Raw genomic sequence first — 20,956 nt, forward strand, 5'->3', positions numbered from 1 at the left:
CGCCATTCCAAAAAAAAGAAGAAAAAAAAATCTCACACGTTACGTAAAGCTATAAAAAAACGAAACGATTATTTATGCGAACGATTATATATGACTATTATGAACTAATCTTTATGCAAACGATTGCTTATGACATCATTAGATATCCAGATTAGATTATCCAGTGTTTATTAATAATTTTGAGTGGCAATGTAAAAAGATAGTTGTTCTAAAGTTTCATAATAAAATGTTTGTTTTGATAGAACGCAGTTATTTATTTTAGAATTCCAATATCTTTTAATAGCTTTGATAAATCGGGTAGAGTTATTAGAAGCACAAATCAAAACTCTCTCAGAAAAATATTTACATTCCAAATTATCAAAATATATTGAACAGAGTTTACTTTAAAATACTTATATCTTTTATAAAAAATGGATCACCGTGAATATCTTAGGCGATATCAACAGTGACATAGAACATAATTTAGCAGCACAAAATTACCGGAAAGATAATCGTAGTGGTATCAATACGCGACAGCGGAATACGCAGCGAAGACACGTTGAAGAGTCAAGATGTTTGAATGAAAACGAATATTATGGAAAAGAAATTGATAAAAAATGCTGCATATAGGGATGTTTTAATTTTATCATTGTTTTTCCTTACTTTTAGTTGTTTTTTACTTACTTTCAAAAAATCGTTCAGTCGGAAATATTAATTAACAGTTCGTATATGTTTGAGATATTTCTTAAATAATGCATAAAAGTGCAAATCATTAGTACACAAAATTATGTGAAAAGAAAAATTAATGAAAAATGTACAGTCCGCAAAAAAAAAAACGAATCACCCTGAATAACTTTCGTTCTAATGATCGGATTTTCACGAACTAAGTGTCAATCTTAATGGTTCCTGGGGGTGACCTCAAATATGCTAATTAATTAGTGCTAACTATTAATTAAGTTAGGAAATCAGACACAAAAACGTACTTTCTCTGAATAAACATGCATTTTTTTTTACATATTTGGATTTCTTATCTTCAAAATATAGGGGGTAGCCGCAATCTGGGAAATGTGGTCCCCATAGTTTGGTCAGGAGAGCGATTCAAAGTTCGTACCCCTTAATGTTAATTTCGCTTTTTGCGTTTTCAGTCATATTTTCAAAACTAATGAAGCAATTCAAAAAAAATTGCACCCACTCATAAAACTCATTTACCCAAAGATAATTTCATGCAAAAAATAATTTTTAATAATTATTTATTATTTTTTATTATTTAATTAAAGTGAGGATGAAAAAATATTGAATTATAAGGTATGAATTTTTTTATACCATATTAATCTACATATTTTTCAATTGAAAAATCTAAAGTTTCAACTGTTTTTATTTATTAGAAGCTGAGAAAAATTAAAATTAATTATTTTTAAAAAAATAATTTGGCGACAATAAAGAAATAACTAATTGGGGCGATTAATATTAAAATGTGATAAACTTGGGAGGAACATGACTTCGCGCGCGTAGCGTAAAATTTCATTCATATTTTTTTCGCTAATAATCGTTTGCTAATCTTTTTATTTTTATTTCTTTCACACTATAAAATACGATGTTTCTTTTTTAGTCATTTAATAATTTATTTGCAATTTAGTAAAGAATTTTGAATAAAAAACACTTTATTCAACAAATGTCTAGTTTTAAAAAAGTGTGCTTCTGATAGAATACACCAGATTGTGCTTATTTAATGTGATTATTTTTTATTTTTTTTATTTTGTTTTTCAATAACTGATACAATTTCAATAATATACATACGTATGCATAGATTTGGAATAATATATTTATCAATTTCTTGAATATATATTTTATAAATATTAATAAAAATACGTAGTCAACATTTTTAAACATCTCTCACAACATCGCAAATTTCTCAACATCTTATAGGGTAAACTAAACAATGAAGGAACACTTAAGCTCAGCTTGCCTTTAAAAAAAATTCATAAAAATTTCAAAATTTGTAATTTTAGCTAAATGATGGTGTCGACATATTTGTTATTAAATGCAAATTATGTAAAAAAAAGTTAGATAACTTACATAATATTGTTTTAAGCTTTTGGTGGTTTAAATAATAAGTAGTAAGATGACCAAGTGAAGGAACAGTTCTTACCAGTGAATAAACACTAAATTTTCCAGAGAATGAACACTTAATTTTGATAATGTTTGATGCTCGTTAGGAATCCATAGGCCACACAAATGTCTAAAAACAAGATTTTTCTTGGAATTACGACATATAACCATAGTTAATGTGGAAATTTTTACTTTTTTTTTCAGTCATGGAATGGAAAGTAAAATATGTTTGAATACATAATTTTAAAAAAATGTTTTTCATTTTTTTCTCAAAGTTTAATAGTCCGTTCTAAATTATGAATGTTTATCATTGTGTAATCTGATGATGTTTTTATTATTATTATAATTCGATCATTTTTTTGTTTAATCTTTTCCTCATATTTTTTAAGCTTTTTTTTAAATCTTTTTAAGTATTTTTTTTCTCTTCGTCATGAGTAATTTATTTCTTTTTCTTTTGATTTAACCTTCCTCTTTTTTCCAAATTTTTGGCCAATGTAAATGTATCTTCGAAATTTCTTTTGATTTTCCAGTTCCATTTCCAGAATTCCTCACTGGATAATAAATGAGAAAAGGAATTTCGAAGTTTGAGTAAAACCCATCTCTCATTGACTTATATCTAGTAGTTACATATGAAACCAATCGTTTTTGCAACTAACAATGCCTCAAGAGGACTTATCTCAAAATCGGTTTTCAAGATACTTTCATTATTAATGTTAGTTGTCTCAGCTTCAGAGCCAAAATTTGATTATACAATTGTTCTTTTTGAAATAAATTCCTCAATATTGAGAAAAGCGCAGGCTATTGGATATTTGGGAGATTAAACTTTTCTGTCAATGTTCCTTTAAAAATTTGTAACATAACTTGTGAGATTTCCTTCTCAAGCTTCTAAAGAAATAGCGCATCGTTACTCTCGAAGCATGTGTTTTGTTGATAAGTTGTCTTGTTCATTAACTCTTGGTGTCTGTTTTGCATGCATTTGTTACAGTCAACGTTTTCTACATCGAATGAAAAAATATCGCATTTCATAAAAGCATTTTAACTTCATCAGTTGATGCCTCAAATCTTATTTGAAAATGGATGTAAAATTTTCTAGACATATTGTTTTACAATTCTTTTGTTTTCAAGATCTAACGAGATTTCCAAGAATTACGTAGAAAACTAAACCAGAAAATTTATTTTGAGGAACAAAACTTGCTCAGTTTCAAATTGATATGAGATTTATACCTATCCAGAAGAAGCAAAATTAGGAATTTGATTGCATTTTTAATTAGCCATGGGTAGAAATTTTGCAATATATTTGTAAAATGTTGCTGCGGTCATTGTTTCATTTCATGAATAGCTTTTTCCAATGAAATATGTAGCAGGGACTGATTCTGTAATATCTCTACGAATTCTTCTGTAAGGAAAAACTATCAATGGAGGTACTTTTTCTTTCCTAGGTACTTTAGAATATAAATCCTTACAATTTGTAAGGAAAAACTATCAATGGAGGTACTTTTTCTTTCCTAGGTACTTTAGAATATAAATCCTTACAATTTTTAAGGCCGCAGATTTTTCCCGTTTAAGGGCAGTATTCAACTCTTGTTTCATTCGCATTGTAAATGCAATCACTTTATAAAAGGATGCCAGGGCTACTTCTCTCCTAAAGATTCTCTGAAGTTCTTAAAACCAGTATTTTGAATATTATTCTCTAAGGGAAGTTGCCTTTTGAAATTATCTTCGCATTGCACTGAGTTATCGGTGGATGTCACCTTAAAAAAACTTCACCCGTTTTTCACCTAGAAAATTGTCTTTAAATGGATTTTTCCTACCAGTTCCCGTTAGGACATTAAAGACGGCAATGGGATAATAATTTAGCTAATTATTGGCACAAAATCCTGCAAAGATTCCATTCAAGCTTTTATTATTATATTTAGTTGTTATATTTAGTTAATAAACATAGTTTATTAAGGAGTCTAAGGTATGATGTAATAACTAATCCCTACATTTATAAAGATAAATAATAAAATAATTATTATTATAATTCTTTAAATAAATTTAGCAATTAAATTTGCATATTTAAACGAAATAGTTATAGGAACTATTCATTCAACATTTAACTGAATTTTAGGAGTCCTCTATGTCGCTGAACTACTAATTATCCAAGTAAAATCATATTTCACACATACTATTCATTCACTGGGAAATCTATTCTCAGTGAAGGAACATGCCTGTTCCTTCACTGGTTAGAAGTTGTTGTTTTTTTATTTTTAACATAATTTTGATTTATAATATGACAAAAGGTACAAGAAAATTAAAATTTTTCTTTTATTTTCATTAACTTGAAAAAATCCCAGTAAAGGAACACTTGTTTATACATTGGTTTTTCATCGTTCTGTAATCCAGTTAATAAACACCCCCTAATCTCAGTACTTGCTTATGTTATGATGCTTAAAATAAATAAAACGTAACTTCAATGACCATATTTTGAATTCTTTTTTTCACAATGAAAAGAAAAAGCATTATTATATGCAATTAATTGTAGTTTAAACGGATAACAACAAACACTGACCTTATAATTTTGTCAAAGAAACAAGGCGTTGAACAGATACTAACAAATTCAAAACTTTTTCCAGAGAAGACTCAAAGACCAGATAACTAAATGCATTGTTAAAGGGCTTCCTATTGTTTGGTAGTAAGCTACTCTTACCAATCAATCTAAATTAAAACGTTTAAAATCTTATTTCTAAGAAATATCTATGAAATGCTCCTTCATTTGTTGGTTTACCCTATATCATCCTAATCTTAAAAGAAATTTCCGGAAGTGTATCGCAGAACTATTTTACCAACTATTTAATAAAATTTTAACATTTTAAAATTCTTATTCTTTTCCATTTTACGTTTATTATTTCTTCATTAATATACTAATAATTTTTTTAGAACTTTAATTTAGATTTTCTTTAATTTAGGTTTCCTTTTCAAATTATAGTCAAGTTTTTTTTAAAGAATTATTGTCTGCTAGCTAAGAATAAAACCTTGTTAAGAAATTAAAAACATTCAGCTGTTTAAAATTATTTAATGCAAAACAGCTGATTATTTACTTAGCATACTATTTTTTTGAAAAAAGAATATAAATTATTGATTGTCTTTTTTTTTGTTTCTTGTGACTTCAATTTAGATTATCTAAAATAGTGTTGATGTTTTGTAAGTCACTACAAAGAGGATAAAGATACCGAACATAAAAAGCTGTGGAATACGTAGTCAATTTTTTTAGTGTCTTAAAATATCTCAGTATCTTAAATGTCGTCCTACTATCTTAGTTGTGAAATTAAATTTTTAATTATCTGACCACGTGTGATTCACTAATTATTTCATTATATCTTTTACTCTTTATGATACCAAGTAGATTTTTTTTTCTGATAATATACTAAACTATTTAGTTTAATTTTTTACTTTAGCATGATTTCCAAGATATTATTGTAGTATAATTTGTTATCAGGAAAATGCCTTATTTTGTTAATCAGGAAATACTAAAAATTGAAATTTGTAAGGATTCCGAAGCTGTGCACACAATACGCAATTTCCGACCTTATTTTAATAAAAAAAAATTTTAAAAAAAACGTGGCAAGTAGGCTAACATACTTTTTACAGAAACTGTGAAAACTAATTTTTCCTATGTTTCGTCAAAAGAAAATAAGAATGATATTGCTCCAAGGGACCTACTCAATAATTTCGCTATTTCCAGAATGAAATCTGTTTGATCGAAACATATTATTCCTTGAAAATTACACGAGGGAAAAATTAACTTTTATTATTTATCTAAGCTTATTCCATTTATTAAATGATAGCGGTATTAAGGTTAAGGATATGCGTCGGAAGCTCCGTTTATTATTATACTATAAATGCATTAAATTATGTAGCTTGAATAATTTATTTTAAGTAAATTATTTAATAATTTTAAGCAATTAAGGGTGTAAAAATAAACTCGATCGAAATACTCCGAAAGTATACCCTGAAATATATGTAGAATAAACTTTGGAATCGATATATAAAAAATACCTTTTCAAACAACTTCCAGTAGGACAGAAACGCTAACTTGTTTAAAAAAGTTGTCCTTGTTACTATTTAATTTCGTTTCCTGGTACTAGGGGACAATCCATTTTCACATTCGACTTTTGAAATTTCAATTGTAAACGGAATTTTTTTATGACCTTAAACTAAAATGTTAAGGCTTGCAGCAAAAAAAAAATTTTTTTTTTACTGCATTAATTTTTTTACAAAGTAGTGAATTATTATTTTTTCAATCTAAGAACCTGTGCCTATAACATATGTAAAACTTATTTTAATATCGAGTGAAATAATTTAATATGTTGTGTAACTAAATGGATAATCCCACGAAACTGAATCGAAAATATAAAAACTTCATTGATTTAAAAAAATAATAGATGATAATAAAAATAGACATGTTTTGAGCGTCCAATAATAAAAGTCACTAGTTATCCAAGCCTAACAAGTCTTGAGAATGGGCGATTATATTTGAAAACTCGAAACATGTCGACTTTTACTTCCCTCTTCATATGTTTTGAAGCCAGTTGAGTTTTTATCGTCAATTATACTGTTTTACATTTGGGTCTTGATCATTATTTTGATAAGGATTTTACACTAGTTAAAGTAAGCATATGCATTTTAATATTTTATCAGGATTCATATGGTCTTTAAAAATGTAAGAACATCAATATTGTAAAAGTTATATTTAACTTAAAAATTAACATTTTGACACCAGATATTTTGAGTTAATGAAATTAAATATTTTATCTCTTAAGTTTTTGTGCCCCCATTTCAGTATCTTAAGGATCTTGCGAACTCTGTTTAAAAAGAGATCATCAGATATATATAAGAAAGCAAAAATAACCATAGTAGCAGTATTTGGTGGTAAATGTAGCTTATCGTAATTGAAGAATATGCTGTGCGACATTTTATGGTGAATTTGCGAACGTATAAGTTTCAGAATGTATCGAAACATGAGGATGCTATTTGCTAATCATCTTTATCCAAAGGAAACGATGTAACCTAAATATCTAGTAGAATGAAGCGATTTTTTAAGCAATGAATCCTACAATTTGCAACATATTATTTCAATATCTTATTCTTAAACATAACATATTTCAATCTTTTTAAAATGCCACTAAACATTCAGCAATTCCTTGAGTTATAGAAAAAAGAAATATCGTAAATTATAGAAAGCCTTGTGAATGTGCATTAGAATTATTATACAATCTACATTTTACTTTTCAAGCACTTTTTTTTTCTTCAAATTTTCTTGCCTAGAAGACTCGATTAAAACTGTAAAAATGATTATCCCTAAAATTTTGTATATAGCTATAATAAGTTATGCTCATTTTATTTTAGTATGAAATCCTCGAATAAATATAGTAAAAACAGTGTAATCTAAACAATATCAGATAAAAAGTTCATGTATTTAAATTCTAAAAACTATCATAAATAATTTATAAATCGATTCAAATTTACTTTTCAAAGGAGATTAAAATAATATTTTTTTTGCTTTTTGGACAGAAATCCCCTAAAAAAATTGTTTATGGCCTGGAAACTTCGAGATATTTTCTATTAACAATAAATTAAGCCCCTCCGAGCAATCACTGAACATTATTTCAATTTTTTTACTATCAGAGTTTGGTTGCGTAGCAACCTAGTAAAATTAAGCACTCCTCTTTTGAATTAGTCAATGGGTTATCTTAAAATATTTATTTGTGCAGGCGACTTTTTTTGGCGGTTTTCTGGACTATCGCCAAATATATAAACATTTATTGCGGCCCAATTTACCACCCAATTTTTTTAAAATTTTGTCTACCCCCACTAATTCAAGGGTCTAGATTCCAAATATGTAAAAAAAATTATATGTTTATTCAGAGAAAGTACGTTTTTGTGTCTGATTTCGTAACTTAATTAATAGTTAGCACTAATTAATTAACATATTTGAGGTCACCCCCAGGAACCATTAAGATTGACACTTAGTTCGTGAAAATCCGATCATTAGAACGAAAGTTATTCAGGGTGATTCGTTTTTTTTTTTGCGGACTGTACATAGCTAGGTTTTGTAAATATTCAGAGATCTATTGTAAATAATTTTTAATTTTTTGTTTTCACCTTATTTTTTATAACATATCAGACAAATGTTTATTGATCATTGATAGGTTATTGATGTTTGCTTGTTTACTGATGATTGATATTTAAAAATGTTTATTGTTCATTGATAACATAATTATTTCATTTCATATTTGTTTTTTTATTAGTATTCAGTATGAGAAAAAAATTAAATTGCTTAATTTAATTTGTCGAATTTCAGTTACTTATGTTTTTATTATATAATTTGCTTTTTGTCTGATTGAAACTAAAATATTTTGTCAGTTGACAGTATTGAAGTTAATTGGGCAATTACTTGCAATGGTATTTGCTCTTGAAATATTACTCAGCATCAACTTATTAATATTACATGTTTTAATTTGTTTGCCATATTTTAAAGTTCGTTCTTCTATCAGGTTTTAATTTTTTTCAGTTTAAAAGTTAAATTACTGGGGAGGGGGGGTGAAGCACCATATAGGGAGCTTCCGGCATCCTATAAGATCATCAATGATTTGAGTTAGGCTCTGCCACGCGTGCTTCGGATGCACAGATTAATCTCCGGCTAATGCCCTATAGTAATGTGCTAAATAATATTCTTTCCTCGCTTTATATAAGTTTATAATATTGTTTGTATTAAAATTGCTTTGTATAAGTTTATAATGCTGATAATAAGCACCTCTGAGATTTTACAATACTATCATATTCTCTCTATGTGATCTTGGTGTAGAAAAATTGCTAGCTAATCTCCAGGAAAACGACTTTAATTTTGTTCGCGAAGCAAACAGAAATGTAATTGAGTAGCAATTATCGGGGGTTGGCGAGCGGTAGCGAGCAGGAGGCGGAGCCCTCTAGTATGTATATAAGAAGAGAATGGAATGATAACACATAGCCAATCACAAAAGACTTCTGGGCAGTAACGCACAAAACAGCCAATCAAAATTGAGAACGCATGTGTGTGAAAAGGTAATAATTTTTAATAATGCTGTCAAAAAAATACAAAATTCGCGATCGCAACGAACTATAGGGGGCGTTGTTGTATGAGACTAATACCTGCGATTTCGATATGAACAGTCATTCATTTACTCTGGAGACGTCTTTAATGTAGCGTGTAACATTGTAACGTTCCTTCTTTATCGTGGCTTATTAAATTTCAAAAAGAAAAATTTTTGATATCCTTTCTTATGCAACCGAAAACAAAATGGTATCTCTTTTTATTAGAGAAGGAATATCCAAAACACATCGGAAAAATATTTGTACATAAACAGAAAAAAATATGTATATTCTTATAAGAGTTAAAACCTAATGCCCGAGAAATAATTTTACTGAATTTTATGATATAACATAAGGCCTATTTAAACTTTACATTCAATAGTTTTAAAAATCATATTACTTCAAAAATTAAAATGAACAAAAAGTATACATAAGCCTCATAATTTTATGAGATTTAATTTTGTAAAAAAAGTTTCTTGACAACAATTTTTATCAAAAAATTTCAAGTTTCAATAAAAATCATTGTTTAGAAACTAAAAAACGTAAAATAAAGAATTCTGACGAAACAAAAACAAAAAAACAATTCTTATTTGTCGCCATTTTTTAGTGCTACGAAAATTCGTCTTTGGGATTTGCCAAAAACAAAACAAGATTAAATTTTATTTTTTCAGGAGCGAAATATTTTACCGAAAAAACGAAAATGTACCAATTCCCACGACAGGAAACTTTATCTTGGTAAACGTACGTTTTGGAAATGTTATTTCATTTGGAATCTTATTTATCAGAGTTGATATGGCGATATGATTGTTTTGAATCTATGCTAAACTCTATATCGGCCATTTTCCACCGAAATCCGATTGACTACTTTGATTTTAAATAAAGTGTTTTATTTTATGATTTGTCGCAAAAATTTTAAGTGTAGATTGGCGGCACTAAAAAACCGCCAAATCTGTAGCGGCGGTGGCGTTAATACGCAAGTACCGAATTTTTACTCCATACTTTTCTGAATCATATTACTTCAAACATTAGAATATATAAAAAGTATACATAAACACATAATGTTATATCATTTAATTCTTCAAAAAAAGTTTCTTGACAACACTTTTTATCAAAAAATTATAAACTAAAAAACGGAAAATAAAGAATTCTTAGGATAAAAAACAATTATAAGAATTCTTCACATTGAAATAAAAACTTTCATATTGTTTCTTTTCTTATTATTCCTATAGTTCAATAGTCCTATAGTTCGGTATTCAATAGTCTCAGAAGCGACAGCCCGATATTAAAGTTGAAAGATTTAAAGCCGGGGTTATATGAACTGATATCATTGAGAAAAATAAAAACAAAGTATGGCGATAGTGTAGTTGCGAAAATAATTGTGGAACTAAATGGATTTCTCACTGAAAAAGAATATTTTCTAAAAAAGAAACATGGAGAACTTTCGGACAAAGCAATTCAAGAAATAAATGAAGGTGATTATATATTTGATTATGAAGGATTAATTGATGGAAAATACATATATACTTTAATGGAAGGTTACTTAGGGGATTTACTACCAAAACAATTAAATCAACAAGTAGACTCGATAGAATTAAATCAGCCAAAACAATTAAATCAACAAGTAGACTCGTGCGCCAAAGCGTGGGCCAGGCACAATCTAATAGGAAAATGAACTTTTTCTATAAAAAAAGTGTTTTTATCATTTTATAGATATTTAATTAAAATATTATAATGCTGTATATAAAAGTTTACTTTTTTAATCACTTTTCTTTGAATTATACGATTTTATTAAACGTACGCGAGCGTGCGTGAGGAAGTGCGCTAGGCTTAAAATAGAAGAAAAAGGTCATTTTATAGATATTTAATTAAAATATTATAATGCTGTATATAAAAATTTACTTTTTTAATCACTTTTATTTAATTTCCTTTGAATTATACAATTTTATTAAAAACTGTTTTTTCGTGCGAGAGCGTGCGCCAAGGTGTGCGTGAGGAAGTGCTAGGACCAAAATAGAAGAAAAAGGTCATTTTATAGATATTTAATAAAAAAGTAAGTTTTTAAATCCTTTTTAATCACTTTTCTTTAATTTTCTTTGAATTATACAATTTTATTAAAAACTGTTTTTTCGTGCGCGAGCGTGCGCGAGGAAATGAGCCAGGATCCGCATTTATATACTACTAATAGCTTTGATAAATCGGGTAGAGTTATTGGAAGCACGAATCAACACTCTCTCAAAAAACTATTTACATTCTAAATTATCAAAATATATTGAACAGAGTTTACTTTAAAATACTTATATCTTTTATAAAAAATGGATCGCCGTGAATATCTTAGGCGATATCAACAACGGCATAAAGCTGAACATGATTTAGCTGCACAAAATTAACTGGAAAATAGTCGTAGTGCTATCAATACGCGACGGCGGAATGCGCGGTGAAAAAACGTTGAAAAGTCAAGACGTTTAAATGAAAACGAATACCTTGGTGCACTTTCGAATACTTCTGATTGAAACTAAAATATTTTGGCATTTGACAGTATTGAAGTTAATTGAGCAATTACTTGCAATGGTATTTGCTTTTGAAATATTACTTAGAATCAACTTATTAATATTACATGTTTTAAATTGTTTGTAATTTTTGTAAATTTTTTTCATCAGGTTTTAATTGTTTTTAGTTTAAGATTTAAATTACTGGGGGGGGGGTAGATATAGCACCATATAGGGAGCGTCCGGCATCCTTTAAGATCAACAATGATTTGGGTTAGGCTCTACCACGCGTGCTTCGGATACGGAGATTAATCTCCGGCTAATGCCCTATAGCAGTGTTTCTTAACCTTTTTAATACAATGGACAACTTTTAAAATTTTTAAGAAGTCACGGACCACCCCTCTGAAAAAAAATTGCAAAAAACATCAATTTTTAGTATTTAATTTATTTTAGCATTTAATTTTATTATTTCAGTAGTATACAAAATATTTAAAATTAAAATTTTTATTCTGAAGGTTGTTGCTGCTTTTCCTTAATTAATAAATTGAATAGAGGGATGGTTTTCGACAAAGCAACGCACATAACATGTTCAACATTCAATCGATAAAGATGTTTTGTTTTTATTGTCACAACTGTGGAAAGTCCGGCTTCGTTAAGATATCGTAACTAACGGAATTATAGCTGAAATAGCTCGCTTTACAAGCAATGGGTAGGCTTCTTTCACAGAAGATCAGAACTCTCCTAGTGTTTTTGAATCGAAATCCATTTTCAGCAACGACTTTGTTCTAAGATCAATAAGCTCATCTTTGGCAAGGTTCATATCATCGGTACAGTCAATATCACAGAGAAAAGGATGACGAATCCACAACTCATCTTTATCTTTATCTCATCTAAATTAAAATATTTTTTCAATGAAACTTGAAGTACTTCCAGGTGTTCACAGATTTCATTTTTTAAGTTATTCAGTAACAAATTATCTTGCCAAGATCCATTTTCAGAAAGCACTTCGTCCAACATTTAAAAGTTTGCATATATCTCATTTTGAATTCTATTTTTTTCTAAGTGGCATCTTCAATTAGAATGCTTGTAATTTCTCAGTTGCATCGATAATGGTGATATCGGATCCTTGAATTAAAAGACTTATATTGTTCATGAGGTTAAAATTATCTGCCAGGTAAGCCAATTTATAGGTAAAATCTTTTTTGTTTAAATATTCGAAGAATGAGTTATCTTTTTCTTCTAGAACAAGTGATAATTCGATCTTCAACATGAAAAATTGTTTCAAAACCTGCCCTCGTGACAGCCAGCGCAATTCTGTGTGGTACAGGAGTACCTCATGTTCTGCGTCCATTTCTTGACACAGCGTTTTAAAGAGACGATGATTAAGAGCTCTACGTCTAATAAAATGTACAGCTTTAATAACTTTTGATAATGCTTCTGGTTGGAAGAGTTTTTGTAGCCAGCGCATGTTTATGTAAAAAACAATGAGTAACAAGAACATTAGGAGACTTTTTTTTTTACCAACAGGGCAAAACCAGATTTATTGCCAAGCATCACAGGTGCTCCATCTGTATGAAGTGAATGAAGTTTTTCTTTCCAGCCGAAGTCTTGTTTAGTAAAGAAAACATTTAACATTGCTAAAACATCAACTGCCTTTGTAGTTTGCAAAAGAGACTCAGAAAATAAAAATTCTTCTTTGATAGTATCAAGAGACACGTAACGAACAAAAACAAGAAGTTGACTATAGTTCGAGATATCTGTAGTTTCATCCAGTTGCATACTAAAGGGAAATGGCGATACTTTCAATTCATCGATGATCTTTTTCAAGATATTGCAAGAAATTTCAACTATTCTTGAACGTGTCACATCATTTGAAAATGGAATTGCTTCAAGATTTTTTTTCTCTCTTCCAATCTACAAACTAATTCAACCATCTCCAGCGCACATGGCTTAATTAACGTCTCTCCAATAGTATGCGGTTTCTTGCTTTTAGCAATATGATATGCAACTTTGAGAGATGCCTCAACCCGAGGTTTTCGTGGAATACCAAATCCAAGTTTGCCTAATGTTCCAGATTTCAAAAACTGGACTTTCTTCTTAGTAAAATATTCTAGATCTAGTAACCTGAACAAGGTGTCAAATGTGCGCAGTTTGATAGGGGATGATAAAAATATGACAGGGATAGTTTCTTCGCGAAGCGAACGAAAATGTATATATATATATATATATATATATATATATATATATATATATATATATATATATATATATATATATATATATATATATATATATATATATATATATTGAAAGCTTTTACAATTTTTATTTTATTCTTGTTATTTCTGTGCCTTCTAGCTTGCTCATGTTGAAAAGTGGTCAATTGATTAAAAAATGAAATTGGCAAAAAGTTGAGTTAGTCAGAAAATGCACAGTATTTTACTTGCCGATAAACTCCTGGAGATTATAATTCACGATATGGCTTAGATAATTGATGACAGAGCAATAAATTCTGCTTATAAAGGTAACGAAATACGTAAAGCTCGTATTGTGTCGAGAAATTGAAAACAATAACGTAAATACTTTCCAATTTCGAGAAAAGCGTCTTGGCAACTGTTTTCTTTCTCTTGTTAATACAATCAGTGCTGAAATAGAATTTCAGAAAACTTATAAAAAATATTCATTTTTGAAGAAAGAAATTGTTTTCAATATATAGCTCACCATCCAAAAATATTAAATATGCACTGGTTATATCATAATATATACTGGTTATCATAAATTGAGGAAAATTTTCAAAAATAGCGATAACTCTCCCAAAAATAAGTCAATCTCGATGAAATTTGAATATGTTGTCAAATAAGTGTTGCTAAGAAAAAGGACGATATGTAAATGAGTGGCGCTGCAATGGAATGACGTCATATTCAATGAGCATAAAATTGTATATTTGATGGCAAGCCTGAAAATTACGCTGTGTTTTTAAAATTAGAAATTTGAGATAGCCACTTTGTAATAATGGTCTCCTGGTATTATTTGTTCGAGGAACTGTGATGAAGATTTATTGGAGGACTAGTAGTAGGACAAATTCAGTGGCTAGATGGCTAAATGTGAGTCCTTCTGTGGTTCACAGACTTTGGCAACAATTTCTAACCACTGGTTCGGCACCCAGAAGGTTCCGTCAAGAATGGCCGAATTTTATCGTCATGTGCACAAAGGAATAGAAATGCAACTCCAGGTCAGCTCAGTTCATCTCTTGGTGCAGCCACCGGATGATTGGTGACAACATCAGCTGTGGGTAGAAGGCTTCACGAACGTGGATTGTTTGCTAGGCCATCAGCCATTTGCCTGCCACTCTCAGCATGCCATAGAAGGAAACGTTTGATGTTGCTGCAGCAATATGCCCACTGGATAGCTGACCAATGGATCCCTGTTCTCTTCATAGACGAGTCCAAGTTCAGCCTCCAAAGTGATAGTAGGCTTTGTTTGATTTAAAAAGAACCTAGAACCCAATATCATCCATCAAACATCCGTGAAAGAGATTCATACCAAGGAAGCAGTGTTTGCGTGTGGAGTAGTATCTCTTTGGGTGGATAGACATGCATGTCTTTCCAAGTGTAACCATGAATGCTCACGTGTATAAAGATAATCCTTGATCATCTCTTTATACGTGATCCTTGATGATTCGACATCCTTGATGTTTATGTGCGCTCTTATGCTGAAGCAAAAGATGATGATTTCCTGCTACAGGACGATAACGCAACACCGCGCAGGGCTCGCATCGTGGATGATTATCTTCAGCAGCAAACAATTCAGCTCATGGAGTGATCAACTTGATCACCGGGCCTGAATCATATCGAGCACGTCTGGGATGCTTCAGGTAGAATTGTAGCTGTTCTCAATTCTCCTCCTCAGACCTTTGCCACGCTCACAAATGCTTTGCAAGAACAATAACTCACACAATAGAAAGCATCACACATCGCTGTGTGTGCTGCATTGCTCCTAGATGTGACTATACTTCATACTGAAGGTACTTTTTCTATTCCAAACAGACGCTTCTGATTCATTCATTTCATACATATGCTAATTTTTGTAACACCTTAATTGTCAGGTCAATACTTTTTATGTCATTTTATCACAGACAGGCATGCTGACTGCTCGGCCATCTGGCCGTTCCCTTAATTTATGATAAACAGTGTATAAAAAAACCTCGATTTAGTTGGAGCTCTGAGCTTATTGAAGTTATTAGAGAATTTATAGCATTAACGATAAGTCGTTGATGACAAGAACAGATCTGCGATGAATATGACAACAAGATCGCAGTCAGGGATGTGATATAATAGAAACCTATCTCTGCTTAATTGGTATCTGTCATACGATCATAAAAGTTTTATATAGACGAGGGTATAGGCGGAATTAATGAATCTACATTTTTTGAACATATTTCTTTACTATTCGCATGATAGAAATGAACTTTTTCTTTCAGATCCTATTTAAACATCTGTTACCTCCTCTATTGGGCTATGATAAAGGCGGATCACCCATTCGAATCGTCAAAGTTGGCACCACTGATGTGAAAGGTATTATTAAAACTCACTATTGCTTATCAGAATGCTACTGGAGGGCAAATATGTTACAAGAGACAAAGATAAAATCTTTAGATGACGCAAGCTTTTGTCAAAAATAACTTCCCACATAAAGAATACTAACTATAATTTTTATTTATTTTGAGTGTAACTATAATTTTATTTGATCCAATTCTTCTTAAAATTCAGCCTAATGAATAGTCGTTCAATTTCACGTGCCCATTCATTAGCCTTCATTTCATCTCCACAATGATTTCAATTATGAGTGTGAATTCTATCTGTGTAATAAGTTGCTTAAATTAGAAAATAAAGTGATTAGACCATGTGTGGATAAGAATTATAATTGAAGATTATATGTAAAGGCCGAGCGTCCCGCAGTGAACTGATCGTTAAGACACGGCTCCCATCAGATCACCGAAGTTAAGCATCACTGGCTGTGATCAGTGTGTGGGTGGGCGACCACTTGGATCTGTCTGCGTAAGGACCGAGGATGAGCGGCATTGGTCCTTGTTAAACTGTTCTACCGTAAAGTGCTCGACTTTACGTGCAGGTCGTCGGGCTACCGAAGCGGGGGTGCCATCCACTCTGCAGAGGATCAAAATTGTGGTGGCATGTCCTTAGAGATGTTTCCAAGACTGTCACCAATAGCCCATTGTGCAGCTCTAGTGCGACGTAAATGAACTACAACAGTTACAACAAGTAAAGGCAGAGCTTTATATCATACGGGGCTCCGGAACCTGGGCCTTATTGATTAATCTTTTATTTCTATGTTTTGTGAAGCATCATTAGTTTAATTAATTATTACAAATTACTTTAATGTACAAGTAATTTTTCAGTCTTTACGCTTATGCTGTATTTATATGAATATAATAAGAATTCGATTTTCTTAGTTATTTTCAAAACTATTATTAGTATTCTATGTTAGATTCATAATTTAGAATTTCTTTATAGTAGAAAGAGCAATAGTGTATATACAACCTTTATATATTTAAAAAATATATACAGATTTTGACAAAATTTTATTTTTTTTCTTTATTGAGTCTTTTTGAAATTGCAAATTAAAAATAGCTCAATTTAAAATAACTGAATTCTAATTAGGACACTATACCGAAGTTCACGTTCTGGGGCCTAGTTCACCGAATTCGGGCCACATGTAAAAAGTTTTGATTTGAAAACTTTTTATCATAGAGCCACTTCAAGAGTAAAATAGAATCGATTGTTGTTAACTTAAATATACTATAGCACTAAAAAGACTTTCGATAAAGTATATGTAGGTATCGATCATTTATGTCTATATCTTTATTTCAACATACGGTTCAGATTATAATTTCGTAAAAGGTGCTAAAAAGACCCTTATTCCACTAACAGAACTTTAACAGTGAACATAAAAAAATAGGGAAAATCTGATTTTTTAGGGCTTGTCTAACACTTTTATTGGACTGTCACCCGCTTATTGTCACCTGCTTAATGTGTTAAAAATTCCACAAAAATGTACAATTCCACAAAAATGTATGGAAAAATTAAATTTTTTAAAGAATAACTTTTGCTAAAATAATGATCTCCAGTGTATATGTTATTCTCAAGAAACAGAGCCCCTGATCCCTATCTTGAAATAAATTCTTATAGATTTGAAACGGTAAGGAGTTTTACTTACTTAGGATCAATTATTAACATTGACAACAGAATTTCTCCTGAAATAAAAAAACCGACTTTATCTGGCAAATAGGACTGTCTATGGGCTGAGAAGATTTATTAAATCTAGGTTTCTTTCTAGAAAAACAAAGTTCTTGATCTACAAAACTCTTGTCCGGCCAGTCTTGACATACGCTTCTGAAGTTTGGACAATGACAAAGCAGGAGGAAAATTGTATCGCAACATTTGAGAGAAAAATTTTGCGGAGTATACTTGGTGGTGTAAATGAAAACAATAACTGGAGAAGGAGATTTAACTTTAAACTGCACAAGATTTATAAACAACCTGATATTATTAAATACATAAAAATAAATAGAATGAATTGGATGACTCACGTGATTCGAATGAGTGATGACAATACAATAAAAAAGATACTGCTTTTTAGACCCACTGGAACAAGAAAGCGGGGAGGGCCGCGGGTAAGATGGGCTGACTCAGTGAAGTCTGATTTTCTCACAATTAATGAAAAGAATTGGAGATCAAAGGTAAATCGGAAGTTGTCATGGAGAAATCTTCAGAGGAAGGCATTGGCTCATATTGGGCTGTCTGGTCAACTATGATGATGATGATGAATGATCTCCAGTGACATTGCGTACAGTAATTTTTGAATAAATAAAAACAATTTGGAATTCTAAGATATTTTTAGAAGCTTCATCGTTACAAAACAATATTTTTAACGTTTAAGTACTGTCTTATTAAGCATGTATATCAAACCAGTCTTAACTATTCACTTTTGAAATTTTAGTATCGGTAGTTTTATTTATAATTTATATTAATCTTATTAGTGCAACTTGCTGTGTCTTTTATATTGCGTCCTGCTTAAGAAACCACTTTATTTATTCTCACCAAGTTGCAAAGTTTGTCACCAAGTTAGACAACAGATGGCGCTGCTGATTAAGAAATATTAATGGCAATGGCTTTTGACATTCTAAATTATTAATGTTGTTGCACTGTAAATTTTCAAGAGTCTTCAAAGTCGTCAAATGAGATTTTGATGAACATTCTGATTATAAGACGATGTAATAAGGTAATTTCATTTCCTATTTATTTGTTCACCTAGTTTTCTGAAAATAATATTTATGCTTTTGTACTAACAGGCATATTGAGCTGCTTTCGGCGTCGAGATGTCAGAAAACTGATTACGTGGTTCCTGGACACTGACAAAGTAGAAATGAGAAGGCGCAGTAAAGAGGTACACTTTTTAATCTCGTATAAAAAGCAGATTTGTTACAGGTGGTTCTGACTTCTTGATTTTTATTACAAGATTACTAGTAATTATTGGTACTATAAATCATGGTCGCAAGAAGTCACAACTGGAATTATATTAATTACTTGTTGCGCTGTCGAAGTAGACTATTGATTTTTTTCTCTCCATAATTTCCGCCGATTTTTGGATGAAGAAGATCACTCATGTGAACAATTTTAGTAATAATATTTCGTTCTAAGGGTGAAAACGCTTTTATTTTTAAATTAAAATGAAATCTAAAATGGGTCCGTTAACCCAAGTAGCACCCTATATTAGATAACATCAGAAAATTGGTAAAATCTAACGTTATCTTGCACAACTTCTAATATTAGAAAGATACAAGAGGTCGCTGTTTGCTCTGCATTATATAATATAATATTCTATGCAAACTAATATTATCTATCGTTCGCCGTAATATTATTTCGCATTAGTTTAGATGCTATATAATATTAGATTTTGTATTTTCTGATATTATCTTGTGTTGCTTTTTATTTTTGAAGTATAAGCAAGAGGATGATTTGGATGGTAGTAGAATAATTCGGCGATATAATTTTACTTAATTTTCTGTATTGATGTGAAGCAGTAAATCATAGAACAATAGTTTTAAAATGTCATTCGATGCATTATTTACTTAGCAATACAGAAATACTAAATAAAATTATTTTAGCGAACTTTGCTACCATCCATTATCCTCCCTCTTACTCCAAAGTATATCTTATGTTCAGCTGATTTTTTTGAATATTTCAAATTTATTTAAGAAATAATACTCTATCACAACTTTTATTGATATTTTTTTCCTTTCTTCATACAATGGGTTTTCTGACAAATTTTACAACATCAATAATTTTCAAGTCTTTAATTTTAAAATGTACTCTTAATTTTTTTTATTTTTAAAATGAGCATATTTTATCAAAATCTCAATTGGATTTGTTTTAAATTGGCAAATTTTTTTTTAAATGTGTAACTTAAGCCATTTGTAATTTCACAATTATCGTTCATTATTTATATTCTGAAATTGTAAATTAAGAAAACCACACTGCATAATTGCTAAGTTAAATTTACCTCAACTTTTTTTTCCTACTATATAACTAAGTCATTCATTTCCAAATTGTAAGCATTGCTCAGACTCCTCCGCTCCCCTTGCAAGCGACAATGAGCAAATCATAAAACCCTATTCCTTTAAATGCTTTTGCAATATTTGAACAACATATATTGTTCACATATAAGTTGAATATTTTTCCACAAATGAAATAGCTTCTAATACACACAAATACAAAATTTAATAGCACAAAAAGCTAGCTTCTATAGACAACAACGAGGGAGTTTTTTCTTCGTAAATAGATATATTTCATAAAAAACCGAAAAAAATCGCCTCCTGGGAATTGTGTCCAAGATGAATTATCGCTGCGACGAAATGTACCTCGACAAATTGTACGCGGCGAATGACGCAGAACCTTAATGCTTAACTTTTTTATTTGGTTTTGAAAAGATACCGAAAATGTATATAAAAAGTCGCAATATGTAAATATGTATTGTTTTTTTTAGCCAGTTTTGATCTCATACTTTTGTGCATGTAATTTTAATACCTAACACGACATACTTCGAAGAACTAAGTTCTGTCAGTTAGTCATTTATTTCCTCTATTTTTATATGGCCTCTCATTTTGTGGGAAACGTGTAGCTAAATTATTATTTTAATTAGAAAATTCATATTTTACTTATTATTACTTTGCAATAAGCTCTTCAATTTGAAAA

General features: G+C 30.2%; 1 protein-coding gene across 2 annotated transcripts in view; it reads left to right on the forward strand.

Annotated features, from left to right (window-relative positions):
- Window positions 1-20,956, forward strand: part of LOC107437338 (SEC14-like protein 2) — a 71,590-nt gene that overhangs the window by 24,232 nt on the left and 26,402 nt on the right. For both annotated transcript variants that reach the window (XM_087159902.1, XM_087159901.1), the window contains exons 6-7: window positions 16,165-16,258; window positions 19,054-19,148. In XM_087159902.1, the coding sequence (XP_087016028.1) occupies window positions 16,165-16,258; window positions 19,054-19,148 (189 nt within the window). The remainder of the gene's footprint in view (window positions 1-16,164; window positions 16,259-19,053; window positions 19,149-20,956) is intronic.

Source organism: Parasteatoda tepidariorum, chromosome 3 (genome assembly GCF_982258835.1).
Source record: "Parasteatoda tepidariorum strain Cologne lab strain chromosome 3, Ptep-v5.0, whole genome shotgun sequence".
Classification (NCBI taxonomy): domain Eukaryota; kingdom Metazoa; phylum Arthropoda; class Arachnida; order Araneae; family Theridiidae; genus Parasteatoda; species Parasteatoda tepidariorum.